This window comes from Lontra canadensis, unplaced genomic scaffold (genome assembly GCF_010015895.1).
Source record: "Lontra canadensis isolate GAN:19392208 unplaced genomic scaffold, GSC_riverotter_1.0 scaffold21, whole genome shotgun sequence".
Classification (NCBI taxonomy): Eukaryota; Metazoa; Chordata; class Mammalia; order Carnivora; family Mustelidae; genus Lontra; species Lontra canadensis.
In genome coordinates this window covers 3,260,953-3,279,939 of record NW_022631015.1, presented here as the reverse complement: position 1 = coordinate 3,279,939, position 18,987 = coordinate 3,260,953, and the positions used below count along the sequence as shown (strand labels likewise).

The following is an 18,987-nucleotide window of genomic DNA, read 5'->3' as shown; positions in this document are numbered from 1 at the left end:
GTGCCCTGTGCTTCCCCCTCACCCCCCTCCCCCCGGCCTGGGACTGGAACTGGGAGCCTTCCTGGCTACAGGTCATTCCCTGCATGGGAGGCCCGCTGAGTCCTGGTGGGCGAGATTTCACGGAGGGCCAGGCTGTGTCTTTGTCATAGGTCACGTGGGGAAAAGAACAATGCACTCTTTCATGGGACAACAGGGGGCCGTTTGACACCCTTGAACTGGAATACTGCTTTTCAGCAGCTCCTCCCAAGTTTATCAGCTTGTCTTTAGGCCAGAGAATTCCTCAGTAAGTGCTAAAAATAACACAGAAAAACTAGGGAATCCATGCGGCATACTTGACACGGCTCCTCGTGCATGGAAATAGCACCAGGCGTCCCTCTGACCGGCCCAGAGCGAGACCCAGAAGAGCCGGGCACGGAGCTCCCTGGGCAGGCTGGGCCCCTTCGGGGAACAGAGGCCACAGATCACTCCCCTCCTCACAAAGAGAGCCCACCTGAGGGTTGGGACTTGGACTCGAGGCCTGTCCAGGTGCAGCACAGACCAGAGCTCCTGACCAAACAGAAAGCCTTCTCCTGCTCCGAGGTAGGAAAGTCAGTGTCCGGAATAGAAGAAAAAGAAAAAAACTCAAAACTTTCTCAACCTCGTTGTGCAAACTGGATTAAAGAACAGCTCCTTTCAGCCTCGGGAGCAATTTCCCATGCACGTTCCCATGCATTCTGCCTCTTGCTGGGAGACAGGTCTTATTTTCAGCTGTGACAAACAAGGAAACAGAGAAGTGGTGTCTGTCCCCTGGCAGGGGCCGCCCAACCTACCCTTCCAGGGAGCCCTGTGCAAGCTCCTGAGCCTTGGGTGCAGGGAGGGGCAGCCCCTTGGGGGTGTCGCAGGTGCCCTCCTTGTCCCTGAGCAGGAAAGCTCCAGGAACTAGGTGCACACGAGAAGCCGTGAGCCTCAGGGCTCAGAGCACACGGAAATGTCGCCTGACAGGTCTGCCCCCGCGGTCCTTGCTGCTCCCTGCAGCACAGACCGGCAGTGACTCGGGGAGAATTGTTCACAATGAAATTAATCCTGTAGCTGGAGGTCTAGAGGAGCTGCTGGGGTCTCTGTCCTGAAGAGTTCCATTTCCCCCCACATCTGGAAGCCAGGCCATGTCCAGGGGCTCTGTCGCCCGTAGGTCTCTGCATCCTTCTAACAACTGGCCTGCAGCAGGTGTTGGCCCTGCTCCCCATGGGCCTGGCGGGGGGCAGGGGTCCAATCCAGGCCTGAAGGGAGGTCACGGAGAAGCCAGTCACATGGAAAAGCAGGGTAGCGGCTTCATACCTAACAGGCTTTCTTTCCCCCCTCTCTACGCACTTTCACCCGCGTCCGCATGGGGGCGTCACTCCTGGGGCCGCAGTGATTGGGAAGTACAGCCAGCATCCAGACTCAGGTGAGTCCCGAGGCCCGCGCCATGCACTTGATCGCTTTTTATTGCACCCAAGAGGGCCTTTTCGTCAAGACTCACAGACTGTGGTTTCCTCCCCTCTCTCTCCCCCTCTCTCCTTATCCTTCAAGAGTTGCAGCTGAAGTTGGCCGTAGGTTGGACACTATAAGCATACATTTGTATTCTCTACTCCCTCTTGCCTCTAGAAAGAGCACCTCGTTTCTCAGTCTGTGCCTGGCTTGCACGCATGGCCTCCCCCAACCCCGCCCAACCCCCGCTCTGGCCTCGGCAGTCAGTCAGCCCGGAGCCCTGCTGCAGCCAGTCTCAGGGACGGTGCCTGGGTGACATGAGAAACCCCCAGGGAGTGCCGGACATCCTGCTGACTGTGCCGCCAGGGGAAGTTGCTGTCCCCCTTTGTCCATCACAGCAGCTGGCTGCTCTCGGCCACGGGGATGGCATTGCTGCTGGTCGCACATGCCTGGCCTGCTCCGAGCCCGTGCTGCTGGGACTGTCTGCTCTGAGGTCCCCTGGGTTCAGGAAATGCTTTGCAGGGAACTGCGCTGTGCCCCAAATGTACGACCCCAACCGCATGCCCGTGCTCTGTGCTAGACGCTGCCTGGGTGTGCGGTCAGACTCTGGTGCCATTGGCAGGGTGCTCAGATGGGTTGAGCAGTGTCCCTCCGGGCCATAAATTCTTCTGTTGAGTTATTAGAGTTTTTGTTCCCTTCAGTCCAACCTGGCATACCCTGTCCTGTGCTTTGGATGGGTCGAACCTAAGGCCAGGGTAGCCAGAGCTCTCTGGAGGCGGAGGCCTTGTTCCTCCAGAGGCTGGGATAGAAGGGACATTGCTAGAGTCCCAGGGGAGACCGCCAGCCTCCCCTCAGCCAGGCACAGCTTGTGGCCTCTGGAATCTGGAATCCGCGTGAGCTCCAGCATTCCTGGCCCACAGGCAATCACGGGAACCCCCAACAAAGTCTTCTACCAAGAGGGTCTGACCCGTTACACCTAGAAGTGCTCCTTGGTCTCCAGAGGGAACTGAGTGCCCCATGCTGCACCCCGAACTGAGAAGGGGGAAGGGGAAGACCCTTCGTGTGGGCCTAGTCCCTCCCCCACCCCTTGTCCCGCTGCTGTCTCTGCACCGCCCTCCCACCACCTGCCTTGCCAGCCTCCTTTTCCCTTCCCTTCTGCCCGCCCCCTCACTGTCTCCCTCCGATTCTCCTTCAGGTATGAGTGATAGTGTCAAGGACAAATTCTCCATCACGTTTTCCATCGTGGGCATGTTCGCCTCCCACGCGGTGGGAAGCCTCAGTGTATTCTTCTGTGCCGAGATCACCCCCACGGTAATCAGGTAGGTCACGGGAGGGGCCCCACCTGCACCTTCTCCCTAGGACTCAGGAGAGGGCTGGGTGTGGAGCGAGGCTCCTGTGGAATGAACCAGCATCAGTTGTGTCCTGCCCTGGCCTCCAGACCAGGGTGCAGCATGCGTGCCAGGCATGTCCGGCCTTCAGCTGGAGAGCTTTGCCTTGACTCTGAGGCAACCGAGAGTCAGCTGAGAGCTTGACCCCGGGCTCCATCCAGGCAAGGAGCCAGAGGAGCAGGGAGCAGGGAACTTTTCAGGGTGCAGAAAGCCCTGTACGGTTCCATCTGAAAGGGGGTGTTACCTGGGGCTTAACTACTCTTGTCTTAGTTCACGGAGTAAGGTCTGATCCTTTCTTGGTGCCAGTCCCAGATAGTGGTACCTGGCTGGTACCTACCCTTTGATGTTACTAAGATTACAGCATAATAAAAGGGTTTGCCTTCAGTTAAAAGGGCATCACGTAACTACGGAATCATGTCATTTTCCTGGTAATTACTGTTTGTGACTTACAGAAGGGCTCACCGTGATTGACATCACACTGAACTTGGCATGGGAATATCATTAGCATTGCTAACACACATGCTTTTCGAACATATAAACTGTGAATAAATTAGGAAGTTATTCAGCTGTGAAAGAAAACCCAGAAGTCAGCATGACGACACCCATCCACCCTGACTTTCCCACGCGGACAGACAAGAGAGCCCAGTACAGGTCAAGGCGGGACTCGTGCAGACTAATTATTTTAGACCCTCGGGTGCTGGGAAGGTCTTTGAGCAAAGGCAGGTAGGTTCATGGACTTTCTTCCCACATTTCCAGGAGTCATGCTGACAAGAGAAATTTCACATGACCTCATTTAGCTTCATTCTCCCAGATTTTTACAATGTGCGTCAAGTCTGAAGGCTACTCAGTGCCTGTGGAATAAGATGCCAAGGGATGGTATATGTAAGAAAAAAAGCAATTAAATGCCAAGTAATTCACCCTATACCGACCCTCTCCTAAGCCGAAGGGAAGAAAAAAGCCTGAACCTTATTTCATGCTCGAGGCTGCAAAATGTCTCAAGCAGACAGCATCTCCCTCCGTGTCTTTTCTTTACCTAGTTAAAATTTCCTTCCTTGGCCAAAGAATCCAGCAAAGAGGGTTCTTTCATTAAAGCAGAAGTCAAGGTCGGATCTCTGGCTTTCCTGCTGGTCTCCCCATAGATTGGCATTATTGTGGACCTTTCTCTGGTGGTGGCCACCCCTTAACTGTGCTGGTGGTGGACCTCATTAGTCATTGTTAGATTTTGCTTAACAAGCTAAACAGAAGGAAATGCACTGTCCTCTTCCTCTTTGATGCAGACCTGCCAAGATCATTTGGGGATAGAAATTCAACAAATACATTCTTCGATTTGGCTTGCCAAGATGACACACTAGAAAAAATATTTGACCTTTGGTGCTGTTTTTGTACTCGGAGAGGGAAGAAAGGAAATCGAGGCCAATGGGGATCTCCGGCCAGGAGGGAAGGGGTCCTGAGTCACTCCTGCACCCCTCCCCTTCAGCGGCCTGGCTCTTTCTTGCAGACACACTCTGGGACAGTTCCTGCAGAGTCCCCAGGACAGAAACTGGCCTTCCTCCCCTCCCCCTCCTTCACACAGCTGAATCCCAGATAAACGAGGGTGAGAGGCTTGGGGTGTGCGAGCTTTCTCTTTTACTCACTGAAGTGTAACTGACATACAACATTCCATGAGCTTCATTTTTCTTAATATGAAATGAACCTTTTTCTACAAGGCTGTTATTAAAAACATCCCTCCTGACCCAGAACCAGTAGCCCAGGGGGAGATGCCTGGAATCACTAACGAGTAGCAAATAGGAGGATGAGAACTTTTTCGTACAGAGGCTCGTGGAAATCCGTTGTCCAGGAATGACACACTCACTAGGGTCTGATGAATGTATTCATCATGTCGCGAGATCCCATCCAGACTCTCTGTTGCAGAGAAGTGCTTCCCTCCCACCCAGGCCTGGTCTGGATGGCGTCACTGGCAACACCGCTCTCCCTCCGTTTGCTTCCTGAGGCTTCAGGACTCAGGTGCCTCTGCAGGCTGATGGGGAGGACCCTGGGTCTGCAGCAGCTCTGCCCTTGGGGTTAGTTAGAAGTGGCCCCGGGGCCTGGTTCATCTAGAAGCAGTGGGTGTTTTTTTTTTTTGGTGCAGGACCATCTTTTCTCTGCAGTGTCCATCTGGGAGCCCATGAGGACATCACCTACCTCCTCACCCTTCAGCAAAGTTCAGAGATGAGGCAGATGCCGGTGATCACAAGCCCGTTTCATTGTCCGGCAGCTCCACACAGGCTCCCTCCGAGCCCCTAGGCCTTGGCTGTTAATGCTCTGGTCTGAGCTCAGCTACTCTTTCCTGATTCTCTTCTACTTCCTCTCCTTTGCGCTGTCCTACTCCTTTCTCTAGAAACTTCTTTCTTGGAATTTGCCTTCTCTGAGAACTTCCTTCTGAGTGATTCCTCCCTATTCATGCCTCAGGACTAAGAACCTGGGCCTTGCTGTCCTCCCTTCTAAAGGTGCCTCAGGAACAGGCACCAAGGACAAAGATGGCCTGTGTAATGGGACATGTGGAGTCTACTTAACTTTTTAAAGATTTGTGTCTTAAATATATATATATATTAAATATATACATTATATACATAACACACACACACACACACACACACACACACACACACACATACACGCACACAGCAACAACAAATGCTAAGGTCAAGGAGCCACAGCACGCAGGCTTGGAGTTCCACAGCAGGACAAAAAGCAAAGCATAGAGAATGTGGCCTCGAGCCTCAGATTTGGATCTGGGCGTGAGAGCAGGTGGCTGTGTGTATGACCGCAGAGGTCACTTTCCTCCGTGTGGCCTTAGGCAAGTCCTTCAGCCGGACTTTATCTTTTTGCCCTAACACGAGACAAGTTATGACTGACGGCCTTGTCACATACAGGGTAGTGATGCTGGAGGGAGAAGGAGTCTGTCGAGAGGATCCAGCCTCAGTGATGACAATGGATATTATTAATTATTCCTACCCGAGTATTTCTGGCAGTTATATTATTTCTGTAAAACTGGCACAAATATTTGTTAATCCTTGACTTCACAGAAATGGAGTCCAAAAAAATTAAGTAAAACGTAAGAGGAAGTGAGAAATGGGAGGTTTGTTCTGTTTAAACACAAGATGCTCAGTATTCCCATGTTTAAAGGAATGATTTGAAGATTCTGGAATTCTTAATTTAAGCTTACTACTTCTAATAGTAAGTCTGCCTGTGCATCGGCTTTTATATCCTTAATTTAGATATTATTACTAGTGAAATAAAGATATCTGGTGGATATTAAAATTTTCTGTGCTCCTCATGCACAGGGAGACAAAATTTGCCTGTAAATTTTTTATCTCTAAATTGAGCCGGCTGCCTGCTCTGATATTTACACGTGGGTACATGCTGCCCTCTAGTGACAGTCTAAAGAAAAGCAGGACATGCACAGAGTCTGCATTTCAGGGGAGGAAAGAAAGGTTAGCACTTGAGAGCCAAACACAAAATTAGGACTCCATTCTCCAAACAGAGATTTCAAAAAGACAACACAAAGCCAAGAATGGTATACCAAATTCTTTCAAAGGTGTTCCTAACCTTACTGAATAATTTCAAGGTATTCTTGACAGAAAAGCAAACAGAAAATTGCTTTTGTGAAAAAAATACATAAAGAAATATGCATATTATATATGCACACGTACGTAGTCTGCGTTTTATTTATACACATACACACGTGCGTGCAGATACTTACGTGAGCTGTCTGATCCTACCATAAATATATTTGACATGAATTATTAATGTATTATTTTGGCGTTATGACGCGAGACTTTGTCCCATGCTGACTTCTGCCGCCTTGACCGTGACTGTTTGTACCCTTCCCCATGGGTCCGTGGAACCTCCCATCCTGTAAGTTAACTCACGTGTGGACTTCATATGCACTGAGCAAGGTTAGTCTCCCTCTACTTGTCAGTGCCGGCTACATGTAGTGACAGGAAGGTCCCATGGAAATCCAGAAGGCTGCAGAGAAAAGGATGTCTTATTGGTAGTAAGGGCCCCAAAGAAACACGTCCATTAACCCTGGCATCTGTCTGTCCCTCGCTACATCTTGCGGCTTCTCAAGTGGCCAGAATGACCGAAAAGACAAAGGGGCTATTTTAGGTGTCCGTATTCTTGGTTCCCATCCCATCACTCTTCCTGATGGTCATCTATTTTTAACCCGCCCCATTCATTCGGGTGAGCTGACCTTCCTACCTAGGAAGCCAGCATAATCCATAAGCATCCAATATTTATTAAGCATAAATAATACGTGTTGGTTGATATTCTAGAAAATAATCCTTGCCCTTGACAAGCTCATAAACTAAATAAGGACGGTAGGCATATGAAGAAATACTAACAGAAAGGTGCAGTGTCTTCAGAAGGTGGTCTGGGACTGTCTGCCTGGGAAGGGTGCTGTATCTGGGGGATGTCTCCCCAAAATATTGCTATTCCTTACTTGTGTTCCCTTGATGGCCCAGTAGCACAACAGTGTGGCTGCTCTACAGTCCTTCCCATCTCTCCCTTGGCAAAAGGCTTTCTAACACATAGGACCAGTGACACATCCCAGTCTGGGTGAGAGGTGGCTGTCTTCTTCCATACCTAAGGCTAGGAAATTCCATCACTCACTGTGTGTACTAGTTATCTATTGCTGTGTAATAAATTATCCCAAAACTTAGTGGCTTAAAAGAACACCAGCTTGTTGTCTCACAGTGTCTGTGAGCAGGAGTTGGCAAAGTCTAGCTGGGCCTTCTGCTTCAGGATGTCCCATGGGCTACAGTCAGCCAGGGTAGCATCGGGCTTCAAGCTCATTCAGGACTTGGTCTTCATGTGTTCGTGCTGCTAAACCAGAATACCAGACGGGGTGGCTTATAAATGACAGTGATTTATTTCTGGAAGCTGCAAGTCCAAGATCAAGGCGCCCACAGATTTGGTGTTTGGTTGGTCTGCTTCCTGGTTTGTCAGTGGCCATCCTTCCTCTATCCCTTTGGGATTCCATGTCCTCACGCGGTGGAGGGGTGAGGGAGCTCTCTGGGGTGCCTCTTCTAAGGCACCTTATCACCTCCCAAACCAGATCTAATCACCTCCCGAAGTTCCCGGCCTCCTGACACCATCACACTGAAGATGAGGAGCTCAACATAGGAATTGGGGTGGATGGGGAGACAGATATTCCCACCAGAACGCAGGGTTCGGTTCCTCACTATTGGACTGAGAGCATCCGTTCCCTGCTGGCTGGAGGTCACCCTAGATCCCTGCCACCTGGAGTATAATAACATCACAGCTTGCTTCATCAAAGCCAGCATGAGAATCTGCTAGAAGTCAGTCTTTTCATAACCTAATCATGGAAGGGACATCTCATTACCTTTGCCATATTTTGTTGGTGAAAAGCAAATTGCTAGGTCCAGCTCACATTCAAGATACAAAGGTATGAACGCTTGGAGGTGTGACTCATTGGGGCCGTTTTAGCAATCAGCTGGTCCCTACCCCCGAATGCCTCTTCAGTCTGTGAGGGACCCACAGACACAAGCACAAGAAGCAAGCAGGGGTTGGGGGAGCTGCAGGGAGCACACTGGAGGGACAGGGGCTCCTCATGGGGATGAGGGATGTGTGTATGAGAAGAAGCCGCGGGAGGGAGCGAGGCTTCATTCTGAAGGGACAGTGAGCAGGAGCAGGGGTGCCTGGAAGGAGGGGGGGCAGTGAGAGGCAGCTTCAGGAGGCATCAGGTGCAGGGTGTGGATGGGGAAGCCCAGGGAAAGAGGAAGAGGAAGGACCAGAGTGGTACCACAGCTTCCGACCACCTTTAGGTCTCCGTCCTCCCTGGAGGCTCTGGACCCATCTTCTCGTCATCCTCCCAGTGCTTGAATTTGCACAGCCCCGGGCCCGCCGTCACTCCCTAGCGCTCCCCGGAGGAACCAGCAACACCCCAACCAACCCACTGATCTCCCTGTCCTCCCTTCACCTCCTGCACTTTGTCACTTGTTCAGTATTAATGCCGCAAAAAAGACGTTAAAAATACAGCGAGATTTCTGCCTTGGGAGGCCAACAGAGAAGAGAGAAGGAGCTTAGACAACTGGGAATGACAACAGCCGGCATGTACTTGGGAATGCCTGGCCCAGCCTCAGGGACACCAGCACCCCGTCTCCGTTGATGTGCCCTTCCTGTCCCCGTGTCATCTCCTCCCTGAGACTCATGTAGGTGAGCCTGCTTGGTAGTAGAGGCAGGATTCGAACCCAGGCCTGCTGGCTCCCGATCTGTGCTCTTAACCAGCGCACTCCGGCCCGAGGAGCAGGGAGCGCCTGGTGGCTGCTCTGGCCTGTGCGTGCGCACGTGGGCCTGCTGCACTAGGTGGCAGTTGCTGCCCGGCTTGACCCCGAGCCTCCGGGCCAGGAACCGTGCCAGGCCTGGGGATCCCCAGGAAGGGCCTCCGCTCCCTCTTCAGCAGCACGTGAGTAAACTGTTGCCTCCGGGGGAACCTGGCTGACCTGAGCTGAGCAGAAAGGCCACAGCCTCCTCACAGAGAGAGTGAGGGAGAAAGCCAAGGAGCTCAGGGACTGGGGGTGCTGGTCAGGCAGGTGCAGGGGCCAGGGCTCAGCTAGAGGCGGGAGGGAGCCCTCGAAGGACCCTGAAAAAGGGAGCGGCATGATCCACTCCACGTTCTAGAAGAGTCACTCTGTCAGCAGTGAGGAAAGAGCCCCAGGGAGTAGGAGAATGTAAGACATGCCAGTTAGGGGAGTGTGACCCAGACTGGCGGAACTGGAAGCCATGGGGCTTGGGTACGGCTGGACAGAGGAGGCCGGAGACAGGGAAGAGTCTGGCCACTCCCAGGCTCTGGCTTTGTCCTGAGGTCAGTGTGTCCCACCTCTCCCCACCCAGCACGAGGGGTGTGAGGAACCCCCTCCTGTGAGCAGAGGTACAAGACCTTTTCTTATTCGGGGCTGAGAGAAGGGAAAGAGAGCAGTGTCTTTCATTGTTGCTACGAAACATGACAAATGAGGAAGGGAGAACCGCCCCCTGCAACATTGTCCCACACGTGATTGTCATTCTTCTGTTCCACTCTTTGAGAAAAAGTGTTTCTTTTCTGTGCTCCTTCATGTCTTGACCATCAAACTAATTCATCCGCTTTACGGTGGCCCTTAGGGACAGCTGTCGACCTGGGGAGCCCCAGACACCGAATCCCCTCTCGTTCCTGTCAGTCATGTGGATCTAGGACTGGCCAGCCAGAGGGCCTACTGTAGACAGCAGGGACTGTCGGTTCACTGTTGACAGCAAGGCCCTGGGAAGGCCCCAGGAAGAGGGAGCCCGCTGCTGAGCCAAGCAGAGCAGAACCCCCGCCCCAGCCTGAGCAGCAAGGGGCACAGAGGGGAGGCCTGGGTGGCTGCCCCACACTGGAAGCTTTGGGGGTTTGTGTTAGGACACCCCAGTCCCCATAGATAGAACAGTGTTGGGTTGTTTTTTGTGGGTTTTTTTTTTTTTTAAGATTTACTGCGGTATAATTTATATACCATATAATGCATGCATTTTAAACATAAAAGTCAATAATCTTTGGCGCCATCATCCCCATAAATCCAGATATCGAACATTTCCATCACCTCAGAGAGTTCCCTCCTGGCCCTTTGCAGTCCTCCCTGTCCCCACTCACAGCCCCAGGCAATCAGTAATCTGCTTTTGGTCTCTCTAGATCTGTCCCCCACCCCCCTAACCCCCGCCACTTTTTCGAAATTTTATATAAATGGAGTCTACAGTCACATAGTAGGACGTTTTTGAAATTCGTCCACGCTGTGACAGGTGTCAGTGCTACACTCCTTACTGTGGGATACTGTTCCGTTGTCCAGGATGTGCCACAGTTTATCTCACCAGGTGGTAGTCTCCAGGATTCTTTCGGATTTGGGGCTATTATGAATAATGCGGCAGCGAATATTCACTTCTGAGTTTCTGTGGGCTCTAGGCTTCCTAGGTCTCATGAGAGCAGAGTTCTCATTTAACTAACTGTTTCAGATACTGACAAGCGCTTCCACAGCCGCTGCCCCCCTTTCCCTTCCTAGAGGTGGTGGTTGGGGTTCTCATTCTCTGTGCAGCCTCACGAACACTTGTCACTCTGGTTTGTTTTTGTTTTATTAAGATTTTATTTTTTTTATTTGAGAGAACACAAGCAGGGAGAGTAGCAGGAGAGGGAGAAGCAGACTCCCTGATGAGCAGGGAGCCCAATGTGGGGCTGGATCGCAGGACCTTGGGATCAGGACCTGCGCCGAAAGCAGATGTGTCACCAACTGAGCCTCCCAGGCGCCCCCATTCTCTGCCTTTTTGATCATTGCTGTCCTGGTGGGTGTGAGGCGGTATCTCATTGTGGTTGGGGTATGCATCTAATGGCCAGGGATACTGTACATCTGCTCGGGTGCTTTGAATGTTTTATACTTTGTATAGTGTCTTTGAAGAAGTGTCTATTCAAATCCCTGGCCCATTATTTAAATTGGTTGACAGTTCTTTATATATTCTGGATCCAGATCCTTTTTCAGACATCCTCAGTAACCATGTTCTCCCAGTCTGTTTTTTCTCTTTCCATTTTCTTGAGAAATTAAAAAAAAAAAAAAAAAACTTCTGCACTTTAGGAGGACAAGTTTTTGGTTTTTGGTTTTTTTTGAGGATGTCCTATTGATCATTTTCTCTTCTAGATCCTGCTTTTGGTGTCATATGTAGGAAATCTGCCTCACCGAAGATCACCATTTCCCTTTGTATTTTCTTCCTAAAAGCGTTACAGGTTTAGCACTTACATTCATGTCAGTAACCATTCTGAGTTCATGTATCGTGTTACATAAAGGCCCAGCTGCTTTCTCTTGTGCCTGGATAACCAGCTGTCCCAGCCACTTGTTGAAGGACTCTTTTCCCTTCAAGGAGGTCTCTTTTCTGTCAAAAGTCAGTTGACCAGGAATATGAGTTTGACCATGAGTATGACCATGAATATGAGAGTTTACTTCTGAACTCTCAGTTCCACTGATCTGTCGATACACCAAGACCACACTATTAATAGCTTTACATAAAGTTCTGAAATTGGGACAATAATTCCTTGAATTTCGCTAAGTTTCAAAATTGTTTGGGCTGTTCTGGGTCTTTTGCATTCCCATGTAAGTCTCGGGATCAGATTATCATTTCTGGCGGGGTGGGGGGGGGGACATATCATCTGGAAATTTGACAGGGATTGTGTTAAATCTATACATTCCACCTAAGATGGAAGAATTGCCATCTTAACGGTACTGGGTCTTCCAATCCATGAACATGGACTGTCTCTTCATTTATTTTATATATCGGATTTTCTCTCTTAAGAGTGATTTATAGTTTTTAGTATGCAAGTCCTGCATTTTTCTTTTTTGAGATTTTATTTCTTTGACAGCGAGCGTGCACGTGCACGTGTGAGTGCAGGGAGGAGCAGAGGGAGAGGGATAAGCAAACTCTGTGTCGAGCACAAGCACAGGCTCGATCCCATGACCCTGAGATCACAGTCTGAGCCAAAATCAAGAGTCAGATGCTTAATTGACTGAGCCACTCAGGTGCCCCAAGTCTTGCCTTTTTTTTTTTTTTTTACTTATTTCTAGGTATCTTCTTGTTCTTTTGATATTATGATAAATGGAATTTCCTTAATTTCATTTTCACCTTTGTTGCTAGCATGTAGACATATAGTTGACTTTTTTGTCTGTTGATCTGGTGTCTCATGACCTTGTAAGTCAGTTTTTTGATGAGGTAGAGCCACCTGTAGTGCCAGAGAGTCAGAGGCTCCTGGAGAGCCTGCCGCAGGAGCCTTCTGCCTAGGGGCATCCAAGAATAAAGGTCTCCTCACTAAAGGGTGGGGGCACAGCTCTTAAGCAACTCCAGTGGAAGGTCTTCTTTAAACTGACCAAGATCCACATCCCCATACCCTCTGTCCACTGGTGTGTGTCCACACTCTGATGGGAAGCAGAGAACTCCACTCCCCTTTCCTTGAGACCAGCCAGCCCTCCCTGGCCTGTGCATTGCATGACACAGTGGAACCATGACTTCCTGTCACGTGGACACCACGGTCCACTTTTCTGCAGTCCAGCACTGCACTGCTTCCCAGAGACCACGAGACACCTTCTCCCCCAAAATACACTTTTATGTCAAAGGAGAGATGTTCGAGCGATGATGGACTTTTTAAATGTTGCGTATCTCCTAATCTCTTTGGGACTCTGGTAGGTTCCCCCAAATAGCAGAGGAGTGGAGATAAATGGCACATGCTCTAGGCTCCCACTCAGTCACAGCATATGGCCTCTGGCACGGTAGCTCAGAGAGGGGACCGCTTCCACTGGTGGTGTGCAGAATGATTTCAGGAAATATACAGGACACAACAATGAATAGGAACTCACAGTGAGAAAAAGTACCATCTTTCAAAGTATCTTCCAGTCTCTCTAGTTCTGGCTGGAGAAGATCTCTGTGAGTGCTGGCAGGTCTGTCACATCCTCTTTAACCCATTAATCCACCTCCCACCCGCCCACTGACCTGTTTCTAAATGAAGAGCAAACTTTGGGAACTAGTACAGTTTATTAATACTGTGTCATTGCGTATTATTTATGGCGAGTGCTTTTCCATTTACAGTAGTATTGGAACACTGCCTTTCGAAATAAAGTAAAAAATGTTGAGCTGGTGAGAGACGATGTTAACTAGAAGCGGTACAAAGATAGCCAAGGCGAAGGTGGTCTGGGATATCCCACAGGTGGGATGTGCTCGGGGTTTTGGCGGGGGGGGGGGTCCTGCCCGAGCCAGGCCCCAGTCGGGCCCCCTGAGGTGGGCTCGGACCACGGCCGTTAACCACGTGTGCCTGTGCTCTCCCCACAGGTGCGGCGGGCTGGGGCTGGTGCTGGCCAGCGCGGGCTTCGGCATGCTGACGGCGCCCATCATCGACCTGCACAACCAAAAAGGCTACTTCCTGCACCACATAATTTTTGCCTGCTGCACGCTCATCTGCATCATCTGCATCCTCCTGCTGCCTGAAAGCAGGAACCAGAACCTGCCCGAGAACATCTCTAACGGGGAGCACTACACTCGGCAGCCGCTCCTGCCCCACAAGAAGGGGGAGCAGCCCCTCCTGCTCACCAACGCCGAGCTCAAGGACTACTCCGGCCTCCACGATGCGGCCACTGCAGGGGACGGGCTGCCTGAGAATGCCACGGCCAATGGCATGAAGTCCATGTAGCTCTGGGCACGGACTTCCCTATAGGGGGCACCGTGGGCACCGGGGACTTGGGGGCTGTTTGGGCACAGGTTTACAGACCAGGGACCAAACACGTGGCTGGGGGGCAGGAAAATCAGGTTCTGCTGCTGCTGCCGTGGATCCCAAGACCGTCAGCTGGTGTGGGTAAATTCTGTCTTTCCAGAACTTTAAGGATCATGTGTGTGAGGAAGCAAACTCTTTGAAAATAACCCTTCAGACTTTCTTTTCTGCCATGAAATGTTTGTATTTATTTTGGTCATTTTTACGAGAAGCACTTTATTCCCTTTCCTCTAACTGATCTCGAAACAGAACCACCTCCTTCGGAAGAGGGATACGGTTGCCAAGGAGGACGTTGTAAGCAGCCAGCACAGCGGCCCTGGAGGTCACACCATGCTCGCCCAGCACCCCACTGCGGAGCCAGGGGTCACTCATTCTGGGCCCACGCCCCACAAGGCCGCCGGCCTATGTGCGGACAGACTGACCAGTCACGGAGTGGCTCCATGACTGCATTGTAGACAGAGTGAAATGTAAATGAGTAGGCTTTTGCTAGAGAGTCTGTGTATGGTTTTTAAAGGGTTTTTGTGTGTGTGTGTTTATGAGGTAAGAGCTTCTGTTCCATGTGCTGGGGGAAAGCAGCTCCCAAATATCATTAAAACCAGCTTAGTCTTTCCTTCGAGATCATCCTTTTGTACTTGACGCTGGAAGCTCCTTGGGGAAAAGTGTAAACATTTCACCAGAAATCCTAAGTAACGAGTGGTACTAAGGCCACGGTTTGTCGACATGAGTTCGCCTGGCTGAGCTCACCACAAGCAAAGGTGTGGAGAGGTGAGGAGCGGTAACGTCATTAATACTCCTTCCCGGGTTTAGCTCCAGCAGGAAAGTCCCCTCTGTCACACTCGGCTTCCTCGCCAGCACAACCTGAACATGAGGCTACTTTCTGAACTGAAAACCAATAGGAAACTGACAGACCACTGAGGCAAGCCCACAGGACCGAGGGGTGCTCTCCAGGACACGGCCCGTCACCCACATCTCGAGCACACGCCGCACAGAAATCACCAGCCTGGATGACTGTCCGCTCTCACTGACTTCACACTGACAGATTGCAAAGCCTGTGGGAGCCACTCCTCCACGCAGCCCTGCCTTTGCCTGCTTCCTGCTTCCTATCACTTCTGTCAGCACGGAGTGGGGCTCAGGGCAAGGACTCTCACAGGTGAGTCCACCCGACCTCTGGCCTCTCCAAGCATCAAGACCAGTTGAGAGAAAGCAATAACTCACCAAAGTTCAACACCCACCCCGCCCCCAACAGCCAAGGGTTTTCTTTGTGTTCCTCATTGCGTCCCAGACAGTAAAGGCTTCATCCTGCCTTTCCAGGTCAGACTTTCTGCGCCTGAGGGGCGCGTCACGGGAGACTTGGAGGGCCTCCTCAAGGACACCCGGGGGCCACGAACAAACAAGCTTCATTGGTGCAGGCAGGCACTGCCTTGTAGCAATACAGGCACCCGATTTTTTGGACAGCCTGGTTTCTTTCTAGAATTGTCCACCTCTGCACTTTGTGACACATGTCTTTGCTGTGAGCTGTGTTCTTCCTGGGAAATTGTGGTCTTGAGTCTGTGCAGCAGTTAGGTGACTTCCAATGGACAGCTGCTAGAACTCAAAAGGGACAGGAAAGAGGCTGACGAAACTTCCCTTTCTCCCCGTCCAGCTTTCCAACTGGTCTGTTCACAGTCCACCCACCAGCCTCCTCCAAAACTGCTAGACCCCAGTACAAGCCCGCTGACAGGATGAAAACAGTGTGAGAAGGTGAGCAAACTTGCAGGCATGCACGATTCCAGGGAGTAAACTGCATTATCTGTTTCATCACTGGTGCCTGGGAACGAAGGCCGCCTGGCAGTCTCTCCCCAGCTCCAGCTGCTCCAAGCCCAGCTCACCCGCACCTCCCTTCATCTCTTTTAAGTCACTTTCATTCCATGTTTCAATGTTGGTCTGCATTCACCTTAATTTGAGATCTCTGCAGCCTTCATGTGCCAAACTTGTGGGAATACCGTTTGCCTTTTTCAGAGTACTTACTACAAAGCCACCGTGCGGCAAGACCCAGTAAGCACAGGCCACTGGGCGGGTGGGAAAGTGGGAAGCAGCCTGCGTGGCCCCCGGGGCCGCACCTGGCCAGGTATGTGTCCTCACCCCTCACCCCAGGGCCAGGACAGCCCACTTGCTGTCCTCTAGGACTTGGGCATGTTCACTCGCCGTCTGCACGGACCTTCTGTGAGAACCGTCCCAAAGCTGTCGAGTGCCGTCAGCCATCTCTAGCCAGGAAGGCAGAGGTGAGGTACAGCACATACAAAGTCCTATTCCTCGGTCTCTGATCTCCGTGTGACGAGACAACTGTAAAGACCAGTCCAGAGGAGACAGCAGTCAACACTGTCTCTTCAGTGATCCGGACTAGAAGAGAAGCTGGCTATGAGGGCTGGGCTCTTGGGACCAAAGTCTAGCAGATGTGAACACGGCTGACTCACCAACAATCAGCAATGTCTCAACAAAGAGGTCCCACAACTCTTCTCTCCCAGCAGCTGCAGGCTTAGGCTGAGCTCCTGTTCTGTTGCTGGTTTGGCTTCGGGATACCTGAAGCTCTTAAGGAACGAACACCTTTATGAGATGTAGACAAAGCAGGAAAGGTTCCATGTGGGCTGAGCTCAGGGCGATCCCATACCAAGTGAGCAAGGCAGCAAGGGCCCCCCAGAGTCTGAGCCGTCTGCAGCTGCCCTGCTCGGTACGGGAGGGGGCTGCGGCCACCAGCTCCCTGGCGCAAGTCAGTAACGCATGGACTCCTCAGTCCTATTTCCTTCGTGCTTAGTGAGGAAACACTTCTCAGGCACCTGCTACTTCAAGTCCGCCTTCCCCACCACCTCTACCCCCCAGCTGCCTAGGGAGACATCCCAAGGTACGTGCTCCAGCTTCCTCCTCCACCACCCACTCCTGCACCCTGCTATCCTATCAGGGAGCTGTGATCCCCTTCCAATAAAAGTTATGCACAAATGTGAACACCTGAGACAGGGCTGGATACTTCTTCATTTTGTTCTCTTCCAGAAGTCAGCAGTAACACCACATACCCGAAACGTTAGCGCCCCAGACAAATAAGGAAACCGTTTTAAGCGCTTTATTTTCTAAAAGAGTAAAATCACATGTGACTAGGGGAAGGGGGATGGTAGGTTTGTTTGGCCACAGAAGACAAAGAGAGCAAAACTAAACCTCATAAAGGAAGTAACTGCACTCAAACATGACCACTTCCTAGAGCCAAACAAGAAATGACTGAAGTGCCATTAAATGACCCGTGTGACCATCGCATCACCCGGCCCCTAAGTGGCGCGCGGGTGCACAGCACGTGCTGGGGGAGCCCACACTTCAACTTTTAAAGAACACCTCACTTCAATGTATTGTGTGTTTTGGAAAAGCAGTACAGTGTGTTATGTGTAGTGGGGAATACTTCCCTCCCTCTGTCCTCTCGGCAACCCCCACATCTGAGGTTTCTGTGTAAGAACCGTGTTACTGTATGTGTCGACCGGGGCTCCTCTGGAGGTGCTCATTCATAGCACAAGCCTAACCTGAGTTCTGAACTGTCGTTCAAAGCTAAACGTCTGCATGATGTCACATCTGTTGTACCTTTGGGGAAAATTTGTATGTAAATGTACAGAAATAAAAAATGTTGCCCCATTAACAAATTTCCACTGGAATGTCTTCCCTACCTCATCTGATGGTATCCAATGAAGGGCATTTCACAACCATTGACTACAAGTAATAAAAACTCTACCTGTTTATGCAGCTTTCACTGTCCCTACTTCAGCGCCTCTGTAAACCGAGTCTTTGCTCTCACCCCGAGGGGACAGCGGGCGGCCTCTCACCTCGCTTGCAGGGTCCTAATCTTAAAGACAGGCAGAGGCAGAGGTCGGATTGCACGCAAACTGTTCCCTTAGTGATGTTCTCAGACCACCTGAGAAGCAAGGGCCATCAGCAAACTGAAGAGTTCTTTCCTCGTGTACTGATGTCCTGCTAACCCATGGCCTGATGGTTCCTAGAGAGGTCAAGAGAGGACTCTCTTACACTGTGATTCTGTGAGGAAGTTCTGATAACCCAAAACTCTCTTCTTTAATGTAGTATTTTTTAACAAGAAAACACTATTTCTTTAATAAAGTATTTATACCAAACTCTTCTCTCCATAGCCCTGATTTTGTGTTACTTACTCTTCTTAAAAGAGATGCCCACTGTGCTTCCAAGCTATGATTGTGGTGGCTGCAGCCTCGGAAGTCAGCACAGGAAGTCTGTAAAGGAGGCAAGCATCTCGAACCTCAGGCCTGCTCCTCTCAAGTGCCCTTATGTCTTGGCCAAAGTGTAACCACCCCGGGCTGCCTACCACAGGCTCCTTACAAGACTTATGCCACTTCATGAATCCTGTTACAGGGCCCTAAACAATCCACCGCCAGATGGGCCTTGAAGATTAGAAAGTTCTTTGCCAGTGTTCCTCAACCTCACCTGTACTGGGCAGCGCATGGGGAGCTCTTCAAATCTGCCAAAGCCTGGACCCCAGGCCCTCTGAGTCTCTGGGGAAGGGCCAGGCATGGGCAATCTGTGAAGGCCACCCCCAGGGAACGAGTTTGGAGCCCCTGACCCATGACATACTGGCTTTTGGAAAGGAGTGTGAAAGAAAATATGTAGCATGTGGAACTAGAGATTGGAACCCACTACAAGTGGCAGGCAGAAAAAGGCTAAGGTAACCAAAGCAGGTGCTTGGGACTTTGGAGAAAAGAAAGACAATGGTAGCAAGATGAGCAAGGAGGAGTTAAAGCACTTGGACTCGTAACAATGAAGTAGAGAAATACCATAACTGACACCGGACTGCCATGCCGCTTACTCCATCTG

At 50.9% G+C, this 18,987-nt stretch overlaps 1 protein-coding gene across 2 annotated transcripts in view; it reads left to right on the top strand.

The window, feature by feature from the left end:
- Positions 1-14,752, top strand: part of SLC22A23 (solute carrier family 22 member 23) — a 167,158-nt gene extending 152,406 nt beyond the window's left edge. Inside the window, exons 8-11 of one of the 2 annotated variants that reach the window (XM_032861479.1) lie at positions 1,391-1,423; positions 1,549-1,572; positions 2,642-2,765; positions 13,701-14,752. In XM_032861479.1, coding sequence (XP_032717370.1) covers positions 1,391-1,423; positions 1,549-1,572; positions 2,642-2,765; positions 13,701-14,058 — 539 coding nt within the window. In that variant the 3' untranslated portion in view covers positions 14,059-14,752. The remainder of the gene's footprint in view (positions 1-1,390; positions 1,424-1,548; positions 1,573-2,641; positions 2,766-13,700) is intronic. The other variant, XM_032861480.1, reaches the window with a different exon arrangement.
- Positions 14,753-18,987: the final 4,235 nt, after the last annotated feature.